Here is a 26,380-nt window from a genome sequence, read left to right on the forward strand (position 1 = left end):
AGTCTAGACAGCAGCTTCGGTATAGACAGCTGATTCCACCATATTACCAAGGTGCAGTCTAGACAGCACCATATTGCCACTTGATCCTTCCACTTGGAAACCTCTGGGAGATATTAATCTAATATTCATTTTTTAAGGATACCTTATATATTTCTGTCTCCTTGATGCTTCACAATAACCTCTAAGTCCTTTTTCCTTCCCTTAACTCTCTGAAACTCTACCATACACAGGAGATCACTAGGCCTTAAATATGTGGTTGGTTAACTCTGTGTACCTGCCTTGGCTCAGGCAATTTTTACTTTGTACTGTCCTTCGTTCAGTATGCCAGACTTTCTGCTTGCCTTTGGGTGTGACACGTTTAATTCCTGAAAGTATGACAGATTCATGGTAAAATATGACTAGTGGTTTTGTATTTCTATCTTTGTTTTAAATGGTTGAATGAGGAAAAGAATTTTTGTGGGTAAACTCTCTCACACGTAGCTTGAAAATCCTTCCTGGGTGTCACGGAATGAGAACTTTGCCACACAGAAGGAGCACTTGGGGAATTCTAGATACCTCTCTGACTAAGGCAAGGAAGAGAAGCAGAATGTGCACTGTGTGTCTGATTTTGGGTGTGGGGGAACACTCGATTTATTCTTAGTCAGTGGAATTAATACTAGTGTCCTGAGAGGAGCTGTTCATACCTCCAATGGGAAGACAGAAATAATGACAAAAAGAGACATATGGGTTAAGTCTAAGATTTTGTTTCTGTAAATATTAATATCAGCATCTTGTTGCGTAAACTTATAGCATCTGCCAGGGCATACCCACTAGGGAAACACATCCTCATGGACTTGTTTCTCAGATGTGTTGCAACGCTTGCCCTGATCTACTTCTCAGCTGGATGAAAAGAATGAATTGGTTTTCTTCTCTAAAGCATCTGGCTACTCCCCTTTGTAGCTTGGGTATAGTACACAGCCAGGGACAGTGCCTTTCAAATCTACTTCTGAATATTGCTAGGTATGCAGCCTTAACAATTTACATAGTCATCCATCACCTGCACGCTGCTTTGACACCTGTCTTACGAGCAAGTACTGGGGTCTGTCTTGAAAGTGTGGCTGCAGTCCTATGTCTAAATTCAGTTCGCAGTGAGAAAACCAAGATCTGGACATTACGATCCACATATAGTTTATAGATGCATGCATATTGTGACTATACTTGAATGATTTTAGTACTTTAAGGACTTATTTCTAAATATATGTCAAAGGACTTGAGAAAAATCTATATTCTCTATCGACACATTTTTTTTTTGTCAGTTATGTAGCAGCTATCAAATGTATGACCAATTGTTCTGCCTAAACCATTTGCCAATTAAATGTCATTACACAGCAGACCAGACATTGTCCAGGATCCTTGTGGCTTGGGGATGCTTATGATGAAGTTAAGTGTCCAGCCTCTTCACATCTTTTTATAGAAAATACAGTGTTTAGCCAGGCAGTGGTGGTACACACCTTTAATCCCAGCACTTGGGAGGCAGAGGCAGGCAGATTTCTGAATTCGAGGTCAGCCCGGTCTACAGAGTGAGTTCCAGGACAGCCAGGGCTACACAGAGAAACCCTGTCTCGAAAAACCAAAAAAAAAAAAAAAAGAAAAAGAAAAGAAAAAAGAAAGAAAATACAGTGTTTTATCAGGAAGCAATGGTTTAATTTTTTTAAAAAAAAAAATATGACATTTATTCATTCTGTGAAGAGGCACACATGTCCCACAAACATGGAGGTCAGAGGACAACTTGGGAAAGTTGGTATCTCCTGTCAAATGGGTTCTAGGGACCAAATGTAGGTTACCTGACTTTGAGGCAAGTGTTTTTACCCACAGAACAATTTTGTCAGCACAAAACTATGTTTTTCTTGAGAGGCCAGTGGCATGGAGTAGAGAGAGGGGAAGGGAAAAACAAAGAGAGGATCATGTTAGAGAGGTAGGTCTCAGCAGCCAGCACCAGCCAGGCAGTTAGAGACAGCCATTTTGAGTTTTTAGTGATGTTTGTGGCTGGTTAACTAGACCCACCCCTACTAAAGAGAAAGTAGGGGAGAGGACAACACCCAAACCTCAAATTCAATAATAAAAAACAAACCTTCAAAAGACGAAGAATTATTCTAAGCCATTAAATTAAAATTAGAGTTGACATAGAGTTAGTGCTCCTGGCTTCGCAGGTTCTGAAGCAGCCTTAGGTTACAGTGTGCTCAAACAATGACCACACGGTGAACGTGAGTCATGTCCGTGCATTTGGTGCTCAACAAATGCAGACGTAGCAGTGCTCCTGGGTCACAGTGTCTGGGATGATACTCCCTCCTACACACCCACTCCTCCTCTGAACTTCCTTCTGGGCAGAAAGGAGAATGCTCAGATAATGTGAGTGTCAATGCTGTTGAGAACTGCATGGTTTCCATGAACTCAGCAGTAGGCAGAAAATGTCTGCTTCCAGATGGCACAGAAAATCTTTTGCTGCCTCCTTTCTCAGTGTGCTAGGGAATTTTAACAAATGGATAACTTTACTGACCTTAGCAACCGCTGAGCCCATTGCTCTCGTACCTGATCTTCGGATGATTGCTCATTTCCTCAGTACCTAGAAGAGCTATTTGAAAGAGTACTGTCTGGAACGCTGTGTTGAGCAGAGCTAATGTGTCCTTATTTTAATGAGTAAATAATCTTCCAGTAGCCATTAAAAAAAATAGCCAGCAGATAGGTTTTATTTTGAGTCATAGAAACTTAGCTTGTTTCCGGAGTGATTGCTATTTATAAGGTGGCTTAAGGGGAAAATAGATAAAATAACTTACTACACATTTAAGAAAATGAGGGTGCCAATGAAAGATTAATTAAAAAAGTCTATAAAGTTATTTTAAATCTAAGAGACTCTGCTTTCTCTTCATTTTCTTTTATGTATAAAAATTAAAATTTTATACAAACCAGATGCTTTTAACCAAATAGCTGTTATAACATACTTTTTACACATTTTTACAATGAATCAACATTGGTTTTTATATTTTATATACCATGGAAACAGAGGAAGTTTATACAAATAATAGACGGAGCAATGAACAGTGGTAGTGGCACTAGCGAACACAGAGTATTATTAAACCCCAATGCCTTGCCAAGTATTTTAGTCCTTTCTTGAGGAAGAAAGTTAAGTGAATAAGTCACATAAGAATTTTATAATGTCTGGTACATAATAGTTATTTAATATTTTTGAGTAAACAGAAACTACCAAATAAATGTTTTATCTCAAGGCTGTTTAATAAAGCTTGTAAATGTTACATGAAAATTAATTTGTTGATACCTCCTTCTGAACCTTGCTGACAATGTCTTTTTTGTGTCAAGATGCATTTATTGATTGGCTTAAAGCAGGTCACCATGGGGCATGTCTTCAGTCTTAGCACTTGGGAGACAGAAGAAAAAGGGAGAGGAGGAAGAGGAGGGGAGGAGGAGGGGGAGGAGGAGGAGTATTCTAGGCTATAGAGCAGTGGTTCTCAACCGTCCTAGTGTTATGACCCTTTAACTCAGTTCCTCATGTTGTGGTGACCCTCAACCATAAAATTATTTTCATTGCAACTTCATAACTTTTATGATTACAATGTAAGTATATACTGTGCAGGATATCTGATGTGCAACCCTGTGAATGGGTTGGTTGACCCTCAAAAGGTCAAAACCCACAGGTTGAGAAACACTGTGAGCTTGAAGCCAGCTTGGTCTACACTAAGGTCCTTACACCTAAGAAGGTACTTTATACAGTTCCCCTCAAAGAATTAGAGGAATCTTAATAGTCTAACATGGAAAAGAAGTTTAACTAGTGTTAAACATGGAGGAAAATGTACAGTGAAGCCCATAAATACTGTCAAAAATGTGGAGAGTTGTTTGTGGTGGCCAGAAAACTAAAGTTTGTGAATAATGTTAAAAATTCTTTCTATTTCACTCTGAGTTATAGAAGATGAGTAAATCAATGACTCCTATAGAATCATGCTTCTGTACAGAACAATCTTTCTGTGCATATATATTTAATGTGTGTCTCTATAAATATATATATATGTGTATATATATATATATATATATATATATATATATATATATGCATCTAGAATAGAAATGCCAAATTTCTTTTTTGGCAATGGTAACCACAGATGGTTACCATTGAGAAGCAGTAGGGTGGAGTAACTATGAAGGGGAAAGGACATATTTAATTTTCATATTACTAGAGTATATGACTATTTCATTAAAAATAAAAGAGACAACAAATGTGTTGGTCTTGATATTCATGTACACTAATACAGTAGAAACAAGTAATTTCTTATGTAAAGAAATTCTTATTTCTACTACTTGGATGAAATTGAAAAAGGTAATTTACTTGGAAGATGGAGAGAAGCCCATAAACTCACACCGAAAGTGAATCCTTTATATTAAGTGCCTCAATATTTTTCACCCCACATGCCTTACAATTTCTGATACCCACCAAAAACCAACACGGGGACTCTCTTTGTCATTTGGTGAGAGTAGAGAAGCTCCTCCTCCAAGACCACATGCTTGTGACTGAAAGAATGCATGGACTCTACTAAGCCCCCAAACTGCGTTGTAGAAAAGGTGTGGCCCATGACTACTTGCTCACACAGAGAGAATGCTTACAGTGTTCTGGCCTAGGTCTTACCTCTAAGTCAGGGCTTATGCATCTTAAGAGTCAGACCTTGAGAGCAACAGCAGGAATGTGAATGAACTGATGCACAACTTGTAGGGTTTTTTAATTCTGTGTGGTTGATGTGGCTTGGACCCAGCTTGATCATCCTTTTATGGTTGTAGACCACATATACTCACTTCCCCTTCCCCACCTCTTTGGCAGAATAAAAAGAGGTCTGAAGGCGTATAAAGCCACATAGCAGCAGTATTCTGGACAGCAGCTCATCCTCCCTTTGAGTCTCCTGGCTCTGGAAACAGTTCTAGCTTGCCATTCTTCACTATGGGCTTCAGACTCAGACCTACATCCTCCTGCACCAGGGTTAGCCCACTTCATAACCTGCAGGTCTTGCTGCTGCTGGGCCTGATCCTCGCTGCTCTGACTCCTTTTGCAGTTGGAAAACGTAAGAGAAATTCAGGGAAAGATGAGTACGGAAGGCTGCTTCCCTTCATCCTGTATTCAGGAGGCTTGTGGTGCTGATGGTGGGACTTGGGGATATGCACAGATTGTATCAGTGCTTCTGGGTTTGGAGGATGTAATGACTAATAATTCTAAGACATACTTATGGGCATTTTGTATGTGAAAGACAATAAGCTAGCCTTGCCATTCAAAGTTTACAGATCATATTCACAGTGTCTGTGGGAAAGAGGAACAATTGCCTTCAATTTACAAGTTAGAAAAGGGAGGAAAATAACGTATGGTCACTAAGTAAGTCTTGTGCTCCCATGTAGCTAATGACATGGATCCATATCTTGAACTGCGCTGCAGATGTACGAATACGGCTTCTGGAATCCCACTCAATTCTATCTCCTTTGTGAATGTGTTCAGGCCAGGAGTTCACTGTGCCAAAGTGGAAGTGATGTAAGTCCCCCACTCTATGTTCTGCTATTGTCATTATGAAACCCTCTCCACTCTTTCCTCCCTCCTCATGGATCTGTTCTGACAGAGAGGCTGTTGTACAGAGACAACCACTTTCTCTTTTTTTCAGAGCCACAATGAAGACTGGAGAGAAAATATGCTTGGACCCAACTGCCCCTGCCATCAAGAAAATTGTCATGAAAGTATTGGAAGGTTATTGACCAGCTGCTTCCTTCGCCTGTGCCAAGGCATCTTACTGCACAGGAGGGGTGAAGGGTTTGAACGCTGGACTTTGTAGACTTATTCTCTACTTTGACTTTGGGACATTCTCTCATCCTGTCTCAGAAATCACATTACATTCTGGGAAGATGTGTTAAAGAATTTCACAGCAAACAAACAATGATGAAAATGAGCAAGCCAAGTTGTAACCTGAAATTTATTGTATATTTCTGCAATTCTTGGCCAAACATTGCATTGTGTGTTCTGCATTTCTTTCTTTGAGCTTTTCTTTCTGAATGTACTATGTCAAGTTTTCATTCTGTATTTCTAAAAGTTATTTCTTTAGTTTTGAGATTATAATTATATCACTCCTCCCTTCTTTTTTCTCCCTCCAAACCTTTCTATATACCTTTCCTTGGTATCTTTCAAATCCATGGCTGCATTGTTTTCATTGAGCATTGTTATATACATGTATATTGGTCAACTGTAATAGAAATCACCTGGAGCCACACAGAGCATTTTTGCTCTGGTCATGACCATATTTTTCTAGTGTCTTATCCCTAGAATGCTTTGTTTCCAAGCAACCTCTGCAATGCTTTGCAACATGTGTTTTAACCTTGAAACTGAACACAATAAAGTCATAGAAAGTGAATTCTGCAAGAAGTGGTCATTTACTTTATAGTGAATATGTTTAACAGCAGTAGCAATGAAAGTATGAGGTGAAAACGGCTTTAACACAAACTGTTTTTAAAACTCCACTACTGTCTGCAACAAAGAAATATAATAGGCCTGATCTCCTGTTAAATGTTTTCCTTTATCAGCTCTCTCTCTCTCTCTCTCTCTCTCTCTCTCTCTCTCTCTCTCTCTCTCTCTCTCTCTCCCTCCTTCCCTCCCTCTCTGTTAGACTGAACTTTGAACTCTGGGGCATCATGTATGCTAAGCAAGTTTTCTGCCACATTCCTAGGCCTCTATTTTTGTTTTGCTTTGTTTTCTCTTTCTCAATATGGCCAGGTAAAGTCACTAAGTTGTGCCATTTTGAATGTCCTACACAATCAAGAATTGAAAGATGCTAGGCATATTCCTCAGAGCCATAGTAACCCTGCCTAGTAGCCATTTCAGTCTGGTCAGGTTGCTGACCTGCTCTGTGGCTTAGTTTCTTCATCTCTAAAATGGGAATGATCTCTAGCTTTTTAATAGAGTTGCTAAGAGAAAGTAAAGGACTTAATTAAAAATGTCTTAAATACTGTATGTCACTATGATTCACATATAATCGTTAGGAACTGACCATTAGCAGAACCACTAGCCCTTCCCATATTGCAGAAAGGGAGGAAACCTGAAGTTTAAGAAATCATGAGACTGGTCTTGGGTTAGAAGTGTAGCTCAGTGACAGAGTACTTGCCCAGGATGTAGGAGGCCCTAGGTTCATCTCCCAATGGAGTCCAAAGAAATCTGGCTTAGATTAAATAAGCCTTAAAATAAATGAGCAGAGTGCATATTTAAAACCCCGCTCTTGAAGCCCTGGAGACTGACTCTTTTGCTGATCCTTCCTCCCCTAAGAAGACACTACTACATATCATATCAGTCATAGGCACATGTGTACTACTTGATTCAGAGCTCCCTACTGCACAGTGGTCTTGGAGCAAGAGATCCTTTCACATCCTCCAACTTGGACATGGACTTTGGGCACACCACTTACATGCTAAGCATGTAGTTCACTCAAACTCAGCATGGTGGAGAGTTTCCTTTTCTGTCTCTTCAGCACCAGAGGCTAAGGCTTGCAGATATTTTGTCTGTAAAATGAACACCTAATTCAGCATAGCTACATAAATGGCCATAAACATGTGATGAAGCAGTAAATGGAGGCTGGAGCCAGTTTTATTAGCTTTGCACCAGTTGTTAAAAACAGCTGTGCCTCTCTGAGGTCGTCTCTCTATGAAAGCTATCAAGACTGGCCCTTACATTGGCACTGTTTGCACTGAGCTCTTCTTCTTGAGGGGAAAGTATCTCTTACTGCTGTGTACCTAAACTGGCTTCTTTTCTTTAAATGTAAAGAAAGGCTGCCTTGCCTGACATCACTGCCTGAATTCCTTTACTCTACAATGCTGAGGCTGTACACAAGAGTTTCCTTGCTGTCCAGGCTCAAATCCTTTTATCCACTTTCTCTCTTTTTTTTCTTTTTTTGCTGACCCAGCCAAGGCCCTGAATTTCAGTTCCCTAAACACATAGGAATTATGGCATGTTTTGCAGTAGCCATTGTAGTCTATGCTGAGTATTCAGAAATGAATGTCCCATGGAATTATGCTTGACTATATCGCTGCACATGAGGGGCAGATAAAGGGGTACATAATTATAACCATACATGGCATAAATTAATACAGAGATTGCTAACTGTCCCAGAAAACTCTCTTATCTAGTCTTCTCCAGGGTAGAGTTGAGTAGAGAAATAGCTAGGCTCAAAGATTATATCAAAGGAACGCATTCCGTGATTTTTCTAAAGAGGCATGAGGACAGCAGACCCTGCTTCCTGCAGGAGATTGCACAGCAGTTAGAAGGGCCTCCAGAATTTCATCCAAGAGGCTCAGGAAAGCGTCCCGATGAGGATGAAAGTCAAAAGTCATTGCCTAGACATTTACTTTAATCTTTTTAGTGGCAGAAAATAAATTTCCAACCACACAGAAGCCCACTTCACCGCAATGCACAGGAAGAGTGACCATCTGTTTGGAGTAATGCAACTGGAAGTCGGGAAGACAACAAATCGGTACTGAAGGGTTATGTTCTGCAAAGGGGATGGGGATCGCAGAAAGTTCTCTGCCCCATACAGCATACCTTTTGCAAAATTCCAAGTCCTACTGTTTCTAACTATGTAATTGTTCATACAAATTCACATTGGAGATGTGGATCCTGCTGCCAGCTGCTAGTCAAGACAGCTGGCCTCAGCTTTTTTTTTTTTTTTTCCCTGCTCTGTTTTGTTTTAATCTTGGCTGGCCAGATCCCAATTACTGTTCCACAAGTGTCATTGCTTCTGTAGTGCACTTCCTCATTCTGTATCCCGGGTTTCCGGACTGGGCTGGTAGTGAAGATAAAAAGTGCCTGAGAAGTCCCAGGAGCAGCTGGCCTGCACTTAGAGCTCCAGACCTCAGTTTCCCCGAGGTAGTCATCCTTGGATCTAGTGGCACCCTCTTGACATGAGCATCACTGCGGTGTTTCGAGCCCTTCGGCCCAGCCCTGAGCTGCTGCTTCTGGGCCTGTTGTTTCTGCCAGTCATTGTTGCTGTCACCAGTGGTGAGATTGGGTGAAGGGATCCTAGGGGCAGGAAGACAGTTCGGGAGCCTTCAGGAGCGGGGAGGTGAACTCTGATGACATCAGTCATACTGTATGGGCTTGCCAACTGCACTGCACCACCCGCCTGCCCTGTGAGGGGAAGGTGATGCTCTAGCCAAGTGTGTGGAAAAGGTCCAGAGGTACTACTGGCCAATGATAGTGTCACCACTATCTCTTCTACTCCCCACTTTCTCTCCCTATTTATCCTCAGCTAGTCCTGAAGAAAGCAATGGAGATCTTACCTGCATGTGTGTGAAGACCACCTCCTCTGGGATCCATCCTAAGCACGTTACCAGCCTGGAAGTGATCAAGGCAGGTCGCCATTGTGAGGTTCCCCAGCTCATGTGAGTCAGTCCTGCCCACATCCCCAAGGCCTGTCCTCTCCTCCACTGCCCATTTCTTCCAGTCTCTTCCCCTCTTCCAACCAAAGGTCTGAAAAGTAATTCCTTCCCTTTCTCCTCTTTCCCCTCCGACAGAGCCACCCTGAAGAATGGGAGGAAAATTTGCCTGGACCGGCAAGCACCCCTATATAAGAAAGTAATCAAGAAAATCCTGGCGAGTTAGGTACCAGCTGCCTAAACGTGCAATGTGTTATGTGGGATTCCTGGAGTCTTGTCCACTTTTAATGTAGCTGCCATCTTCCGGTGTTTATATTATCCTCTGAAATTTAAATAAAAGCATTGAACCAAGTTGTCATAAAGTCAAGCTACTTTTGTAATGAAGCCAAAAATTGTGTCACGAGTAAGAAAATATCTCCAAAACTTTAAGCAAAAATATCTTGAAGGGAGGTTTGGTCTAAGAGCTGAATTTGCTTGGCATTACAAGTTGTAAGGATGAATATTTGCATATTTACTTAATTACATTGTCTTACAATTACACTTTAGTTTTGTGTTATAATTAGCTTTGCCAAAAAACATTAACGGGACTTAACATAGTACGTTGCCTTTGAAATTAAGTACCTAAATCAAACTTTGATTCAATTTTCTTAAGATTATCATAAAAATAAAAATCATAAAAGATTAGAATGCTAGTATGTTGGTACTTTTAAAAAGTCACATGAAAATATCTTTTTTTAATGAGTTCTTGAAGAATGTTTATGTTTCAAAAATGAAATATTAAAAATAGCTCTTGTTCTCATACTCTCGCCTGTAGGGGATCTTCCCCTGGCAAGGTGAGTCCCCTTAGGACCTGTTAATATACATCTCACTGTTGCTCCAAGCATGTAGATGTCTTAGCTAGACTTCCTGCAGGATTCCTGGGCTCAGAAGAACCTTACTTGTAATTCAGTTTTCTTCAACATCCCCTCATAACAGGGTGTGCTAGGCAGCCACAGGAAGCAGGCGTGGGACCAGCTGGCTTTACACTCACACTTCGGAAGACAAATACCACACATCGAGGAAAGAGGGAGACGCTGTGATATGTGTATACTGGTTAGATAGCACTTACTCCCCCCTTCTTCTGGTCTCATAAAAACCGTTGCGGATTCTTAGAACCCTACTGAATAATCTAGAATAAACATTTTAGCTCTATCACCTTCATACGTCTGTGAAGCCTTTTTGTCGTGTGAAATAACATTCATAAGTTGTAGAAATCTTAGGGGTGAGATTACTGTTCAAGTTAGCTTTATGGGCAGGTAGGCATACTCTAATTGACACAAGCAGATGTAGATACTAGCTCATGAATGGACACAACCTAACATGAGTGCCGTGAGCTGTTTGTTGGTTTGCTTAAACTCCGCAGAGAAAATAGAGCATGTGCAATGGAGTCCTTTGGGGACAGCGATAGCTCTAGAATGACGAATACATGAAAACAGTCCTAGTGTGTAGATGCTTCCAAGGTGCACAGGTACCTAGGGGGAAAAGTAGGGAACATAATTAGTGATCACACAATTAGTTTTTGGCGATTTTTGCTTTCAATGGCACTTTTAAGGATGGTTGCCTAATTATCTTCTTCAAACACAGATGCAAGCATGGTACTTATCCCCACAAGATGTTCAAAACCAAAGTTCCTCAGCATGGCACCTACAGCTTTACCAGTCACTTTGCCTTTGTGCCTTAGTGTCCCCATCTATGAAATGGGTCATTGGGTGGTGTTGTATTAGAAAGTGGCTCATATCTGGACCGATCACACCAGGCAACCCAGGTGTGATATACTAGTCCCACTAGAAGAGATATACTGGGGGGAAGTGGGGAAGAGAAGAAGAAGGAAAACAGGGGCAAGGGTTTGGGGTTTCTGCCTTTTATTCGAGCCATGAAGTAATCATGCATACCACGGTGCACAGATGAGGCCCATGCTGGAATGTGTGGCGGTTGCCATGACAACAGACACAAGAGGGTCCTTGTCGCCTAGGGGTGAAGTTGTGGATGGATTTGGAGACTGACTGTAAACAGCTTCCGATGCCAACAGGTGATATGTACAAAATCACTTGCTGTGGTTCCTCACAGTAGGGGCTCGAAAATGAGTCAGGCTCAATTTTATTGCTCTCAATGTTGTTCTCAAAGCACCATTCGAGTTAGAGAGATGAGGCATTTGGTAGAGCAGTGGGAAGAAACTGTTATGGTCACACTAAAGGGTCTTCAAATCAAGTGAATTTTAAGAGAGATGAAATGGCATTGTCTGTTCATTTTCCTTTCTACTTTCTACCTCTGACGTCCTTAGCAGACAGACTCCGTGTGTCAAAGCGACCAAACCATTTTTACAGCGTCAAATAGGGCTGTGGTGCTGGGGTATTGGGGTCTCATAAACCCTCACTTCATTCCCCTGAGAGCACTCTCGAGCAGCTCCCTTTATGAGCAAGGGCCTTGGAAGAGGATTTTGCTACCAGGGAAACGTCACAGTATGCAGCAGCAGCAGCAGCAGCAGCAGCAGCAGCAGCAGCAGCAGCAGCAGCAGCAGCAGTAGCCTGCCTTTGAACTTTTATGGAGTGATAGAGCTAAATTACCCTTGAACTTCCTCTTCTTCCAGCCTTGCATTCTAAGTGGCAGTTGGGGACAATCAACAGAAAACATCCACAAACCCAGCCCTCACTCCACAGCCACGGACCTTATCAACAAAACAAAACCGCACAAGTGTGTGTTGCTGTCCACAGATCTCTATTTTTGTGATCTTCACTTTCGTTCCCCCTTATAAGGCTTTTGTGGTTGAAAACAACTTCCTCCGCAATGCATTGAGGGGTGAGTTGGTTTTAACGATATGCATCTATAGTACTCTTGTGTTCATTAGAGATAGAAAAAAAATTAGACAAGAAGGGCAAAAATTTTAAGCCTGAAATTTCAACAGAAACCTGGTGCAACAGATAATTCCTTGGCCTGGGGACGGGGGCGGGGGGGATGTCTAGCATGATAGACACTGGTGGTATTTTTCACTCTTGTTAACACCAGAAATATTCAAATAACAAAACCATAATTTTCATTTTTTTACCATTTTATAAAACACACACGATGCCCAGTGACAGTGAGGTAAACCACCTTTCTAGTAAAGAGCAAGGGGGGGGGGCAGTGGGGGTTCTGAGGGGGAAGGGGGAACAAACAGTGTAATAAGTTCGGGTCATTTTATGCTACTGTAACAAAATACTATAGAATCATAATTTAAAATGACTGAAATGTATTTGGCTTCTGATTCTGGAGGTTTCTGGTTCCAAGACTGAGAGGCTGCATCTGCTGAGGGTCTTCTGCAGCCTTATAGCATTCTGCAAGGAAAAAGACGGAGAAGATAATAAAGGAGGAGGAGGGAGAAGAGGAGAAGGAGGAAGAAAAAGATCCCCTCCCCCAAAGAGACAGAGAACACTCTGACCTTATCCTTCCCAAGGAACCCACCTTGTGAGTTAACACGGTAACAGCACCGATCCACTCATGAGACGCAGGCCTCACAGTGTCATCAGCTCCCAAGCCCCGCCCTCTGGGCAGCGTTGCCCTGGGGATTAAGTTTCCGGTATAGAAAGAGGGTGAAGAGACATGTTCAAACAACACTAGAACAAACTTCCTCTCTGAGGCAATGTGACATGGGGATTAATCTATCAATATACGTGTTGTTTTGCAGCATCTGTGGTAAAAGAATGCGACCGGAAGGCAGCACAGTCTTCAGGCAGGGTTAGAACAATCAACTCTCTCGGCTGCGGTCAAAAATCAGTCTTCCTTCTCCAGGAATTCTGGAGAGAACTATAGGGGTTATTAAGAAATGAGGAGTGAGGTTGTGTGTGAATTCCTTTACACTCAGAATAGCTGCATCGTAATCCATTTCCACTTTAAATCAGTCCATGGGCATCTGGTCTCTTCCCCACCCTCCTCTTCATTTTTGATTCAGATGAACGACTGACAGAGTAGCACTACTAAGTAAATACTCATTAACTAATAACTAGTAGGAGAGGGACAGTAACGGCACAGTTGAGAGCTGGAGACAAAACACACTACAGCCAGCCAGCCAATGGAACATAATGACAGTCTTCAACTGCTAACCTTGTTATGTTCTGAGGGTGCACTAAGTTACTCATAGCATGGAACACACCCTTCCCCTCCCCTCCCGCCTGCCTCCCTCCACACACACCCCGACCCCGCACCGCCCTGGTTTGTTTGGTGCGTCCGTTCAAGTCACATTGGTTACTAAGAACTCTACCACTCATTCAGCATTCACCCATTTGCCCAGCCACATCCTCCAAGCACATGCCAGGATGGTAACTTGCACTCAGAAGGCAGACATTTGCTTGCTCTACTAAACATACCTCCATAAAACAAAACCAGCCACGCTTTCTCGACTTCCTGGGTACTTTCCACCATGTGTAATTGAATCTTAAATGTCCATAGTGGCCTTAACTATTCAGAAATGTCTATCTAGGAGCTAATTCAGTGGCAAATAAGCAATGGTTCACTCCTTTAAAATCAGTATCAGTTAGACCAAGTTTCAAAACTAGCCTGAGGTGTGCCTCCACTAAAGCACCTCCCACTGTCTTGTTTATTCCTTTCCATTTTATCTCAATAGCATTCATTCAAAAGCTCCTCTCATCCCCCACCCCTCAGGGTTTAGAAACAAAATGCCCTCAAAGATATTTCTGATCAGAAGTTAGAAGATAATAAACATAAAAATAATGCTGTAAAGATACAGGTAAAAAAAATCCAGTTTTCATAGTGATTCATACTTTTTCTGGTTAAGAATTAGACCTTCATGTTATGCATGCGAGTTTCATTTGAGGTTTACATATTCAGATTTCAAATTCCTTAGTTTATTTATGTAATATCAGTCATGATACTGTTTTTATTTCCAAGGGAAATCTCTTCTGTAATATCTCCCAGGAGAAATTTTCTCATTTCTTTTCTGTTGTAACTTGGGCACTTCTCTACTTCTTCTTTTTCTCCCATAATGGCAGGCATGATCTTATCTATGGAGTGAGCACCCATCCCAGGTTAGGAGACAAAGGTCAGGGTTAGGGTTCATATGGGTTTAGAGGCTGCATAACAGACTGGTATTCGATTCTTGCTAAGTACATGCCTTGAGAAGCACATGTTTAAATAAGAGGGTGAATTTGCTTATTGCATTAGACTGCTTCACTTCTGTGTTTAAAATGTTGCAATTTTGATCTGTGGAGAGTTCATTGACTCACGTGTCATGGTAATGAGAAAATAATGATGTCAACACCAACTTTTTTTGTTTCTTCTTCATTTACAAAACTGAGTGATTTTGATTCAGTTATTCCCTCGAGTCCACTCATATTAATCTCCAAGTGTTGGCCTGTTCCCAGCATGCTTCACTCTTCTGGCAGTTTCTGCTGATGAACCAGACTCTGTCTACCGAGAACTTGCTTTTACGTCAGCATTGATCTGGGTTTGAAGAACATCACAGCAAATTTTCTTCTCGTTTTCCTTCAGTTACAAGAAGTGCATAAGAGATCCAGACAGTATGATTAATGCCAAAAGCACACTGTTTAATCCTGTGAAACATGGTGAAGTGTCCTCACTAAGGCAAAAGAGATTTTGGATTTTTACATTTGAGTAAGTATCTACTCAGCAACAACAACAAAAAATCCGATTTCCTTTCTTCTTCTTCTTTTTTTTTTTTTTTCGAGACAGGGTTTCTCTGTGTAGCTCTGGCTGTCCTGGAACTCACTCTGTAGACCAGGCTGCCCTTGAACTCAGAAATCCGCCTGCCTCTGCCTCCCAAGTGCTGGGACTAAAGGCATGCACCACCACTGCCCGGCCTGATTTCCTTTTTTGAAAGCTAGCTGGTAGAGCATTCTGGCCTGTTAATTTCATTTGGGTGCTGTTGTAAGTTGGTTTAGGAGCTTACAATTTTAAATTTATAAAAGTTGCAAAGCAATATAGTATCTATGAACCTTTCCTGTGCATGTTGAATGTTATTATGGATACTACTGTGGTCAGATTAAAGAAACAATGTCACACACAGTTTTTAGCAGAACTCTAGACTTTACTTGGACTTCTTCTGTTCTGTGTTTAGTGTCTTTTTCCTATACCAGGAAATGATCCAAGGTACTATATTGCAATAACTTGTAACATCTTCAGAGTTTCTCAGATTTTCCTTAGTTTTTTATGATTTTAACAGTTTTGAAGGACATTACTCAGTTTTTAATATTATTCTGATTGTATCTGGAGAGAGAGAGAGAGAGAGAGAGAGAGAGAGAGAGAGAGAGAGAGAGAGAAACAGAGAAAAGGAGAGACTGAAACAGAGTCAGACTGAGAGAAACACACACACACACACACACACACACACACAGTGGGGAAACAGACACACACAGACAGAGACAGACAGACACAGAGACAGACAGACAGACAGACAGACAGACAGACAGACAGAGATTAGATTCAGCTATAACTTTTAGAAGACCATGCATGTCCTTCTCAAGAGGTCATACTGGTGAGTACAGGGCACCTTACTGAGGAGGGCACACTTCACTAGCTCGTGAAGGTGTATGCTTCCAAGCTTCTCTACAAAAAGTTATTACTCTAATAGACCTGGGTACCTTGAGAGAATATAACAAGCTGCGTCATTGCTGTAGGAGAAAAGTTAGTTATGCACTCACTGAAACCCAGCTATGAAATGCACAGCTATTTGCTGTGCTTCCTTTTACAACACTAAGACTGTATTAACCGAGTTTTAAAATTACCATTCTCCTGAAATTATGAATTGTTTATCACAGAGCTTTTGTCTTTGGGTTTGATTTCCAGGCTCAATGACTTCGTTGTTAGTGAAGTAACCTAACCTCTTGGCTTTAGTTTCTTATTTAAAACGCCATAAAAAGAATGGTATTTTCTTTAGAGTGTTGTTTTTACGACTGAATATGCCAGCATTTGTAAAGTGCTTAGAAGAACATGAAATAAACCCTGTGTGCCTTGGGGTAGGTATAAATATTTACTAACATGACTCTGTGTGTGTTTGTGTTTGTGTGTGTGTGTGTGTGTGTGTGTATGTGTGTATGTGTGTATGTGTGTGTGTGTGTGTGTATGTGTGTGTGGCAACTAGCTCAGTAACAGAAACAGCATGCTTCATGTTTTCCAGAATCCTGTAAGCTGTTACAGTTATTAATTTATCAAAGGCTGGAAATTTTCAAGAACTATTCATGTTTGTTTCATACACAAAGTTAAAGTATCAAACCTGCTGACTGACAATTAATTGTCTTACCTGCAAGATATGCTAGTGCAGTAGTGACAAAAGCGTGTGGGAGTAGCCAACTAACATCTGATTTGACTTAAGGCCTACTCCAAGAGATGGAGCCCATACCTGACACTGCTTGGGTCACCAAGAACCTGAGACTAGGTGGCTCAGGGAGATGCAGTAAAAGCAGATACTACTGTTACACGCACGCACGTGAGCACACACACACACACAACTGTAGTAAAGATGTCGCTTAAGGACATGCTGCTCTACTTGCAGCAGCTCAGTGTTGTGTTCAGCCATCAGCAGAGAAGCTTCCTCCTGCAGCAGAGGGCAACAAATACAGAGACCCACAGCCAGACTGAATTACGTAGAGAATGAGAGACCTTGGCACACATACCCTAAACAAGGACGACTCTAACAAATCCCTCACCTCATGGCTCATAGAACCCTGCAGAAGATGAAGGAGAGAGAGCATACGATCCAGCGAGGACAGGGAACAACAAGGAAACAACATAAGCAAAGCTCATGTGAACTCATGAAGAGGGAGGCAGCATACACAGGGCCTGCACAAGTCTGTCCTAGTCATTTGGGTGTAAGTTATGGCTTTCAGTTACATGTCCTTATCACACTCCTGAGTTTGGGAATGAGTGGGACTCTGTTTGCTGTGTTTTCTCTTGGGTTATTTTCCTTCTGTTTACCTTTTCCCAATTCCAATGTCTTAGTTTTTGTTTTATCTTAGTTAGTATATTATATTATATTTAATGATTATCTCTTAGACGCCTGCTACAGAAAAGAAGTAGATCCAGATGAGAGGGAAAGTAGGTGGGACTAGATAGAGGGAAACTATAGTCAGAATATATTACATGAGAAAAAAGTCTATATTTAAATATAAATATAGAAAATAAATTTTAAAATCCATTTTCAATGATAGAGCATACTTATAAATTAAATCAGGCTAAAAAGAAATAGCATGCGGTGGTGTGAGCACAGAGGAGGTGGCCCTGCCCCCTCCTGGACTGTGGAAGGTGGGAGAGCTGGAGAAGTTCTGGAGAGCTGGACCTGGTGGCATGGGTGTTGAAGAGTTGCTGAACAGGTCTCAGCTACAAACCAGGCCCAGATCTAGGGCTTTGAGTTAGCCCACCTCAGCATCTACCCCATCTATGAACTGCTGGAGGGTACTGAGGGGCTGGTCTTGTTGAACTAAATAAAACTTCAGGACCTCCATGACAGAAGGCAACAGCAGGATGTCCAAGAGGATATCTCAGTGATGATCTAATATTGATAGGGATGCAGGAGTCAAGGCCTCTGACCAGATCAATGACTCATTGCAGTGAACACTTACAAGTGAAACTATTTGGATAAATGAGTATAAAGTGTATCGTGTGTGACACACCTTGATATACCACAGCTTCTGTGGTGGTGAGATTTTGTTGTTGTTGTTGTTGTTGTTGTTTTCCTTTGTTTTCTTTTATTTCCTTTAGGGGGAGATTGCAAAGGCAGAGGCAGTTATGGAGGGGTTATGTTGCATGATATGAAATTTGAAAAGAATCAAATAAAAATATAAAAAGACCTGAAAATTCTAGAGCTGCCTTGTGAAAATGGCAATCGAGCCTAAGGTGACATGACTTTCTGGGTAGTGGGACAGAAAGGCAAGGTGACCAGTCACTCATCACTGAACAATGATTCTAGAGCTGCCTTGTGAAAATGGCAATCGAGCCTAAGGTGACATGCCTTTCTGGGTAGTGGGACAGAAAGGCAAGGTGACCAGTCACTCATCACTGAACAATGACTCTCATTCCTGTGGACTCCTGTTTTGAGGCAACAAATGTGCTATTTAGTTATTGTCCTTGTTGTTTAGACATCATCTTGCTATGTGTCCAAAGCCAGCCTGGAACACATGGTGTAGCTGGGACTGATCCTTAAGCTTGTGTTCCACATCAGCTTCCAGAGTGCTGGGATTACAGGTGCCACCACACTGTCCCTCACTGTCCTTTCAGACAATACACTTCAAGTATAGATTTTTAACCTGTATTTTATAAACTTTTCTAATTAATGCACCATGAGCATATAGTATTAAACAAATATGACTAGAAATAAATATAGAATATATAGGGAGACTAGAAAAATTACATATATACATATATATGCATATATATATAGAGAGAGAGAGAGAAAGAGATAGATAGATAGATAGATAGAGAGAGAGAGAGAGAGAGAGAGAGAGAGAGAGATGGATAGGATAGTTATAGATATTCAAGATATAGTATAATGGAAAACATGAAAAAATTTTAAAAACTCAAACTAAAATGAGCATAAGAGTCAAAGGAACTTGAGTCTAATGCTTTGTCTTTATGATATAAGGTGCGTAATCTTAAAGTGTTTGACCTCCTTATGTCTTAGTTTCCTTAGCTAAAAATGGAGTGCAGTGATCCCAGAATTTTTCAAGGAGTAAATATAATTATGTAAATTAAATGGAAATATGAGGGGAGTGTTAAGAAATATTGGGCCGGGCTGTGGTGGCGCACGCCTTTAATCCCAGCACTTGGGAGGCAGAGGCAGGCGGATTTCTGAGTTCGAGGCCAGCCTGGTCTCCAGAGTGAGTTCCAGGACAGCCAGGGCTATACAGAGAAACCCTGTCTCGAAAAAAAAAAAAAAAAAAAAAAAAAAAAAAAAAAAAAAAAAAAAAAAAAAGATATTGGAAAAATACTCTGAAATTTGAAAGGTATAGTACATTATTTTTTAATTATAGTTGTAATGTGTGCTTATTTTTACAAAGCTTATAAAGTCAGAAAGGCAGAGTATTTTTTCTGACTTTATAAGCTTTGTAAAAATAAGCACATGTTACAACTACAATTAGAAAATAATGTGCCATACCTTTCAAGTTTCAAAGAACTACTTCCATATTTTTGGGGAAATTTTCCACTCTCCCTTAGAAAATTCATGGTGCTGTAAAGAGGAACTGCAGCTCACTGTGCCTGTTGTTCATCAGCCGGTCATACATTCACACCTGCACACCTCCCCTTCATTCCCCTGTTAATCACTCTAGTTATTCTCACAGGGTCCTATTGAATGCCATCCGGAACAGGGGTTGGTTAAGGAGGGGGGAATAATATGGATAAGATGGAGAGAAGAGAGGGCTAGGAAAGAGACCAATCAGAATGCATCTTTACATGTCTTATGTAGCCAAAGAACTAAATTGATTAATAAAAAGATTATTGATTTTGAGCCAGGCAGTGGTAGTGCATACCTTTAATCTGGCTCTTGAGAAGCAGAGGTAGGCGGATCTCTGTAAATTTGAGGCTAGCCTGCTCTACAGAGTGAGTTCCAGGACAGCCAGGGCTATTACATCAAGAAGCCCTGTCTGACCCCTCCCCCAAATTAATGTTTGTACATTTTTCCAAGTAAATAAGATAATTATTTACTCAAAATTTTATTTTATAGACAAACCGAAAGTGTGATGACAAAATAATTCAATGATATCTCTCTCTCACCACATACACACACACATGCATACACAAACACACACACGGAGACACACAGACATACACTCAAGCACGTAAGACACACAGACATGAAAACACACCACACACAAGACACACATGCACACACACAGAGAAACACACACACACACACACACACAGACCAACATACACATCCAGAGAAACACACAGACACATGCACATAGACAAAGACACACAATACACACATCGACACACACACAAATACATCACCCCCAAGACACACACAAACACAGACATACAAACACACATAGACACATAACACACACAGAGATACACAGATACAGACTGACACACATATACACAGACACACAGACATACATACACAGACACACATGCACACAAACACACCACACACAGACATAGAAACACACACACTGAGAAACAGACACACACCACAGACACACATACACAAATATATCACACATGAGACACACATACTCAAACACATCACATACAGATACACACATACACACACATACACACACACACACAAATCCATCTTAGTGGACCTTCCAGTAGAGTATACATGACCATTTCTTTTAGAAATCTCCAAACATAATTTATTTTACTTTTTTAGTAAACCTCTTATTAACTTTCAATTTAGAACTTTACAACATTGTTAAATAGAATGTTGCATGCCTGTAATACCAGCACTTGAATGGGTAGTCCAGCAATTCTACCACAAGTTCAAGGTCATTCTAGACTGCGTAGTAAGTTTCAAGCCAGGTTGGGGTACAAACAGAGATCCTGCCTCAATCATCCAATCAATCGATCAGCCATCCAGCCAACCAATCAATCCTTTAATCATTTTTTTTTTAAAGTCTGCCACATTTACCACAGCTTGAGAACATCACGTTTCCACCTCCATTGGTAGCTGGTCCCATTTGGGTGTGCTTCCTGTGAAGAACTAGAGCGCTGGGAATGGGTGGGAAAGGAAAGGAGAGACGAGAAGCACTGGGGTACACGTGCTAGCCTTAACAGCGCACACCTTCTTACTTAGCCTTGCTGTCTAGCGCACTCTCCAGCATACCAGCCCACTCTCGACAAGGTTCCTGTTTGGTTGGTGTTCTCCTCTGAGCAGCAGTCACAATCAGGAATTTCAGATGCCAAATTATGGCCTTGATACGAACTTCTGCTCTAGGGTATGCCTCTCCATCTTAAAGGCAGTTACTAATAGCTTGGGTCAATGAATACTAGAAAGAAATCGGAGTGAAAGAAAACCCAGAGAACACACCTTTCTGTTAGATTTTCTTTTTCTTTCACGGAAGGAATTATGGCATGGAGGCAGGATATCAGTGTGTGTGTGTGTGTGTGTGTGTGTGTGTGTGTGTGTATAAAAATGTCAAAATAAAACAAATCAAACAAATCATTAGGTGTCTAACTAAGATTCTAATTTTGAAACCTCACCGAAAACAATAATTAAGGACAGAGCAGAAAGGATGTATTTCCAAGAGGACTAGGTGGAAGCCTCAGTTCTCCCAGCTCTTTCTGAACTGTAAATCCTTCACCCACAACTGTCACTTCATTACTTTTCTCTATTGGCCTCTCGCCACCCAGTGGCGGATTTCTACCTTCAACCTCAGCTCTTCCTTCTCTCTTGCTCCGCAGCTTTGGAGTCCCTGCACCACAGCGGGGGGTCTCTCCGGGGGGGGGGGGTGGCAGGCACACTCCCTGTCCTTGGGGGATGGGACGGGGAGTAGGAAAGAGGGCACTTGAGGGCACTCATCTCAGGGTCTCACAGTGGGCAAACAGCAAAGGAGGGAGAGTCAGTAGCAACACAGTCATCACACGAGCCCGGGGGTGGGGCCCCATCTTTCTTCTGACACAGGGACCTGGAGCAGCGGGAATTTCCCCAGCCTGGGGCTCTGGCTCTTCCAGCCCTCATGCATAAAAGGGGCTCGCAGGGCCTTGGAGCCCACAGCACTTCGCACCAGCTCCCGCGCTCCAGACTCTAGCCACACTCAAGCCCAGCGCCATGGCCCCTCCCACCTGCCGGCTCCTCAGTGCTGCTCTGGTCCTGCTGCTGCTGCTGGCCACCAACCACCAGGCTACAGGTGAGATCCGAGGCTGATGTTCCCGGGGAAGCCTCAGGTGGACGCAACCAGCCCCAGCCCCTCTGACCCACTGTCTTCTCCTACAGGGGCTGTTGTGGCCAGTGAGCTGCGCTGTCAATGCCTGAAGACCCTACCAAGGGTTGATTTTGACACCATCCAGAGCTTGAAGGTGACACCTCCGGGACCCCACTGCACCCAGACAGAAGTCATGTGAGTGTCTCCCTGGGTAGCCTCTGCCATTGCCAGAATAGCCCAGACCCTCCTGAGGCCCCATGCTCACCAGCGGAACTTCATGCCATATAATGATCCCCACTTCTCTCTGCAGAGCCACTCTCAAGGATGGTCAAGAAGTTTGCCTCAACCCCCAAGGCCCCAGGCTTCAGAAAATCATCGAGAAGATACTGAAGAGGTGAGCGGTGCTTTGTTTTCACGTGGTAAATCTCATCGGAGTACTTGCTTCTATCTCTCGAAAATCTTATCAGGGAAAGCAACGAAACTACAAGAGTGATTATTATCTTCACAGTTATAATAATCGTTCTGATAATTAATTAGCCTACTGTGTGTGTTGCCTGAAGGATTTTTCCATAATCTTTTATCCCTGCCTGGAGCCTATTTCCATTGTATAAGAGGCAGGTAGCGCTGTTTTTAAAAACATTCTCATCTACCTTGGCCTCCTAATCCCAGTTAGCTCTAAAAACAGATCCGTGGTATTTGGAAACAGGGTTCTAATTTCTAATATTTAGTAAGAAAAAGCAGAGATTTTACAGTGACAGTATGTAAATGTGTGTGTGTATGTGTGTGTATACACACACATACACATATATACACACACATACACTCACACACATATACACATATATATCCACCAAAACCCATTATCTATGTCTTTCAGGAAATCTTATCTTGAAACTTAATAAAAACAAAAAATAGTAGTACTTCATAAGTAAGTGAGACCTGGTATGACAGACAAGCTGCTTCAAAAGCCTTAGTTTTTTGAGACCCCAGGTCCCCACTCTGTCTCTGTCCTGTAGGAGGGCATCTGCAGCCTGAGGTGTTTGCTCTGAGGCACAGCCATCACAGGCCAAGGTCACTTAGGCCAGGCTGTCCTCAGAAAACCGAGGAGAACGATGAATGCTGTGGACCTAATAAAGACATCTTATTTTCTCCTGACAGTGGCAAGTCCAGCTGAGCCAGGAAAGGAGGAAATCCTCCCGGTGATGAAGGACCTGCCTTCTAAAGAAGAGAAAAAATGATCCATCCCAATGCTGTCTGGATGTGCCTTCACCTGCTTGTTTTGAACAACTCCTGAGAGTTCAGATCTATTTATTTTCCCCAAATTCTATGTTAATATTTTATATGTAAAATAACTAAGAGTATAATTGAATCTACTAGCAAGATGCCATCTTATTTAATGTTTATTTAATATCAAGTCTAAGTTTAACCAATCTGTATTCTTATTCTGAAGGTTAAAGGTTTTCAGATTCTGTCAGGGAATTCTATTACAATTTCTGAGGCAGTTTTCCCTGGCTGACCATTTTGGTGGCAGCTGGGGTAGTCAGGAAACAGACAAACAAGGTCATGCTGGTGTAGGAAGAGTGCATGTGCACATCTAGTTTTGTAACTATGCAAGATTATCTGTTGTTATTTATTGAACTAGTTTGACAGTGTTACATGATCATCTTTGTGTTGAAGCTTTAAGAATTATAATGTATTATGTAATACTTAGACATTTTAAGTGATGTTTGTATAAGGCGCAATGACTATTTAATGCCTCTATGTCTTAGAATGGAGAAGTTTAAATATTTATTGGTATTTTTACAAATAATTTAAAAATAAAATATTTTAAAATAATGCTTGTTCTATTTCCTTGGAGGGTTGTTGCTTATGGTTAATCCAGTGATTTACCTCAGTGTTTCTCAAGTGTTCTTCCTGCTTCTTCACACATCCAACTGGCTAAAAGATAAATCACAGTCTAAGTCATGGCTCTGTTCACGTGGTGGCGGCTCTTGCTCCCCACCCAAGAATGTATTTTTTCCAGCAATGACTCAAGAGACTCCCCACCTCTCCACTCTAGTTCCAGGGCATCTGATGCCCTCTTCTGGCCACCAAGGGCAACAGATACTCACATGGTACACAGACATACATGCAGGCTAATCATCCATAGATAAATATATGTATATATATATATATATATATATATATATATATATATATATATATATGTGTGTGTGTGTGTGTGTGTGTGTGTGTGTGTGTATACACATATGTATGTATTATAAAATGAAAAACAAGTTCCTTGATCCTTTAAATATGCACACTCTTGCAGACAACTAAAGGGCCTAATACCATTGCTTTTGCTAATTTTTCTAACAACCATTGGCAATTTAATGAACTTGACAACTTGGCTTTTTTTCTTTGAAACTCAACTTGTGTCACCCGAAGTAGAAAAAGTAAGTGGCTGAATACGTCTCTTACATTTGGGTTCAATTTTCTACCTTATTATGTGTGACATTACTACCCATTTTAATGTTCTAACTCTTTACATCAATATGAAAATTACTGGTATACACATTGGGTTTGACCGTATTGGCCTCATCGTTCTTTGTGACATTCCATAGCCCTTGAAAGCAAGCCTTGGAATAGCCTGTGTACAAAAGTGCTCAGGGTGGGAGCTACACTATAGTTTCCAAGGACAAATATGTGTGAAAAAGAAAGCATGACATTCATGTAAAGCTCAACTCCAAATCTGGGGATGAGAGCTGTTTGTGTGTGTACCTATGAAGTGTGTGCTTGTTTCCTGTTTAGGGACTTAGGACTCATTAAGAAATCCTGGATTTGGGTAGAGGCAAGGAGGAAGGACGGGAAGCCTGAGTATTTGAGATCTTTCAACTTGTTCCCAGTATCCGAATGAATATGGCTGTGAGAAGCAAGAAACAAGCTCTGTGGGCTGCCCCCACACACTCACACCTAAGAGGTGAAAGTTGTAATAATCTCTTCATCTTCAAGATTATTGGTTACAAATGAATCCAGAAGGTAGAAAATTTAGTTCTGTCTATGAACTAAACAGAAATAAATGCACAGGAACCTGTCTAGAAGCTCTACAAGGCAAGCACTCCCTCCCTGACTCCAAGTGACTGGATACAGAAAAACAGGGTGCCTAAAGCGTCAATGAAGCCATAATTCATACCTAAGACCCACCAACAGTGGATCTTGTCTTTCAAACTGTTATGTCCTTGTCAGTAGTAGTCAACAAAGAACACAGGAAAGACAAAAGACTGGATAAAACTAGGTTCCAGGAATCAGGCTGACTTTGGCATCAATGCCAATCTTATCACAGTCTTGGGCATCTTTCTTGATTAAGAATTGGGACACAGGACATGAGGTGTTGGTCACTGGTTGAAGGTAGCAGGAAATGAAAATGAGGCAACAGAACCATTTCGTGAGACCAGCTACCGGAAACACCAGTGGCGACATGGATGGGGCTCCTGAGTAAGGTTTCAGAGAAAGGGAGTGGGGTATGTGACACTACCTGGTCCTTGGGAGTGCTCCAGAGGAACCCTCCTGAGACTACCAGAAGTAACCAAAGAGCCACTAGGGATGGCAGAGGTGAAAGCTCACCACAGCACAGTGTGGCAAACCAGGGAAACAAATGATTCCCTTCTCTGCCCACATAAAGCGTAAAAGAGCTGGTCTAGTCATCAACATTGAGGCTCCGCTCCATGTGTCCTCCACCTCCAACATTTCAACTTAAGACCCCTGTCCTCCTGCTTGTCTTCTGAGGAGTGGTGTCATCATCGGAAAGAAAAGCACACATGGCAGATGGTTTGATGAACTTGCAAGGAGGAAAATCTGTGATGTAAGATCCCCAAAGGCTTCCTTCAACTCTCACGAGCAGCAGGCAGTTAGCAGATGAGGTGTGCGTTCTCTCTAGCCTTATAGTGTGGATGTTTTGCTGAATGACATTCGACCATTTAACTGAATTCACTCTTAGATGACTTAAATGAAGGGCCAGCTGTGAGGAGTATTTCACAAGTTTTCCCAGTGTAAGAAGAGGTTTCGTTGTCCACATGGCAACCTCACCATTGTGCTCTTTTACTGCTTTTCTCTCC

At 41.6% G+C, this 26,380-nt stretch overlaps 3 protein-coding genes across 5 annotated transcripts; all 3 read left to right on the forward strand.

Moving 5' to 3' along the window:
- Positions 1 to 4,904: 4,904 nt before the first annotated feature.
- Ppbp (pro-platelet basic protein) lies at positions 4,905 to 6,425 on the forward strand. Its single transcript, XM_031342095.1, has 3 exons — positions 4,905 to 5,099; positions 5,428 to 5,557; positions 5,685 to 6,425. Exons 1-3 carry the CDS (start codon positions 4,979 to 4,981, stop codon positions 5,773 to 5,775), a joined length of 342 nt encoding a protein of 113 aa, XP_031197955.1. The 5' UTR covers positions 4,905 to 4,978; the 3' UTR covers positions 5,776 to 6,425.
- Positions 6,426 to 8,820: 2,395 nt separating this feature from the next.
- On the forward strand, positions 8,821 to 9,783 carry LOC116070641 (platelet factor 4). Its single transcript, XM_031342096.1, has 3 exons — positions 8,821 to 9,055; positions 9,306 to 9,438; positions 9,571 to 9,783. Exons 1-3 carry the CDS (start codon positions 8,959 to 8,961, stop codon positions 9,656 to 9,658), a joined length of 318 nt encoding a protein of 105 aa, XP_031197956.1. The 5' UTR covers positions 8,821 to 8,958; the 3' UTR covers positions 9,659 to 9,783.
- Positions 9,784 to 17,266: 7,483 nt separating this feature from the next.
- Positions 17,267 to 24,119, forward strand: LOC116070642 (C-X-C motif chemokine 3). 3 transcript variants are annotated; one of them, XM_031342097.1, is made up of 5 exons: positions 17,267 to 17,288; positions 22,046 to 22,271; positions 22,358 to 22,481; positions 22,597 to 22,680; positions 23,445 to 24,119. In XM_031342097.1, exons 2-5 carry the CDS (start codon positions 22,193 to 22,195, stop codon positions 23,458 to 23,460), a joined length of 303 nt encoding a protein of 100 aa, XP_031197957.1. In that variant the 5' UTR covers positions 17,267 to 17,288; positions 22,046 to 22,192; the 3' UTR covers positions 23,461 to 24,119. The 3 variants fall into 3 exon arrangements, with proteins under 3 accessions (XP_031197957.1, XP_031197960.1, XP_031197958.1); XM_031342100.1 differs by lacking the exon at positions 23,445 to 24,119 and having other exon boundaries at positions 22,597 to 22,684; XM_031342098.1 differs by lacking the exon at positions 17,267 to 17,288 and having other exon boundaries at positions 22,035 to 22,271.
- The last annotated feature ends 2,261 nt before the right edge of the window (positions 24,120 to 26,380 follow it).

The sequence above is a fragment of the Mastomys coucha genome, unplaced genomic scaffold (genome assembly GCF_008632895.1).
Source record: "Mastomys coucha isolate ucsf_1 unplaced genomic scaffold, UCSF_Mcou_1 pScaffold22, whole genome shotgun sequence".
NCBI classification, from domain to species: Eukaryota; Metazoa; Chordata; class Mammalia; order Rodentia; family Muridae; genus Mastomys; species Mastomys coucha.

Bases quoted from the DNA above. Each gene is read 5' to 3' on its own strand.
- LOC116070642 (XM_031342097.1), top strand. From the start codon at position 22,193: ATGGCCCCTCCCACCTGCCGGCTCCTCAGTGCTGCTCTGGTCCTGCTG. The intron at 22,272-22,357 runs GTGAGATCCGAG...CTTCTCCTACAG, and splicing joins CACCAACCACCAGGCTACAG to GGGCTGTTGTGGCCAGTGAG. The intron at 22,482-22,596 runs GTGAGTGTCTCC...TTCTCTCTGCAG, and splicing joins TGCACCCAGACAGAAGTCAT to AGCCACTCTCAAGGATGGTC.
- Ppbp (XM_031342095.1), top strand. From the start codon at position 4,979: ATGGGCTTCAGACTCAGACCTACATCCTCCTGCACCAGGGTTAGCCCA. The intron at 5,100-5,427 runs GTAAGAGAAATT...GCTCCCATGTAG, and splicing joins TCCTTTTGCAGTTGGAAAAC to CTAATGACATGGATCCATAT. The intron at 5,558-5,684 runs GTAAGTCCCCCA...TCTTTTTTTCAG, and splicing joins TGTGCCAAAGTGGAAGTGAT to AGCCACAATGAAGACTGGAG.
- LOC116070641 (XM_031342096.1), top strand. From the start codon at position 8,959: ATGAGCATCACTGCGGTGTTTCGAGCCCTTCGGCCCAGCCCTGAGCTG. The intron at 9,056-9,305 runs GTGAGATTGGGT...ATTTATCCTCAG, and splicing joins CATTGTTGCTGTCACCAGTG to CTAGTCCTGAAGAAAGCAAT. The intron at 9,439-9,570 runs GTGAGTCAGTCC...CCCCTCCGACAG, and splicing joins TGTGAGGTTCCCCAGCTCAT to AGCCACCCTGAAGAATGGGA.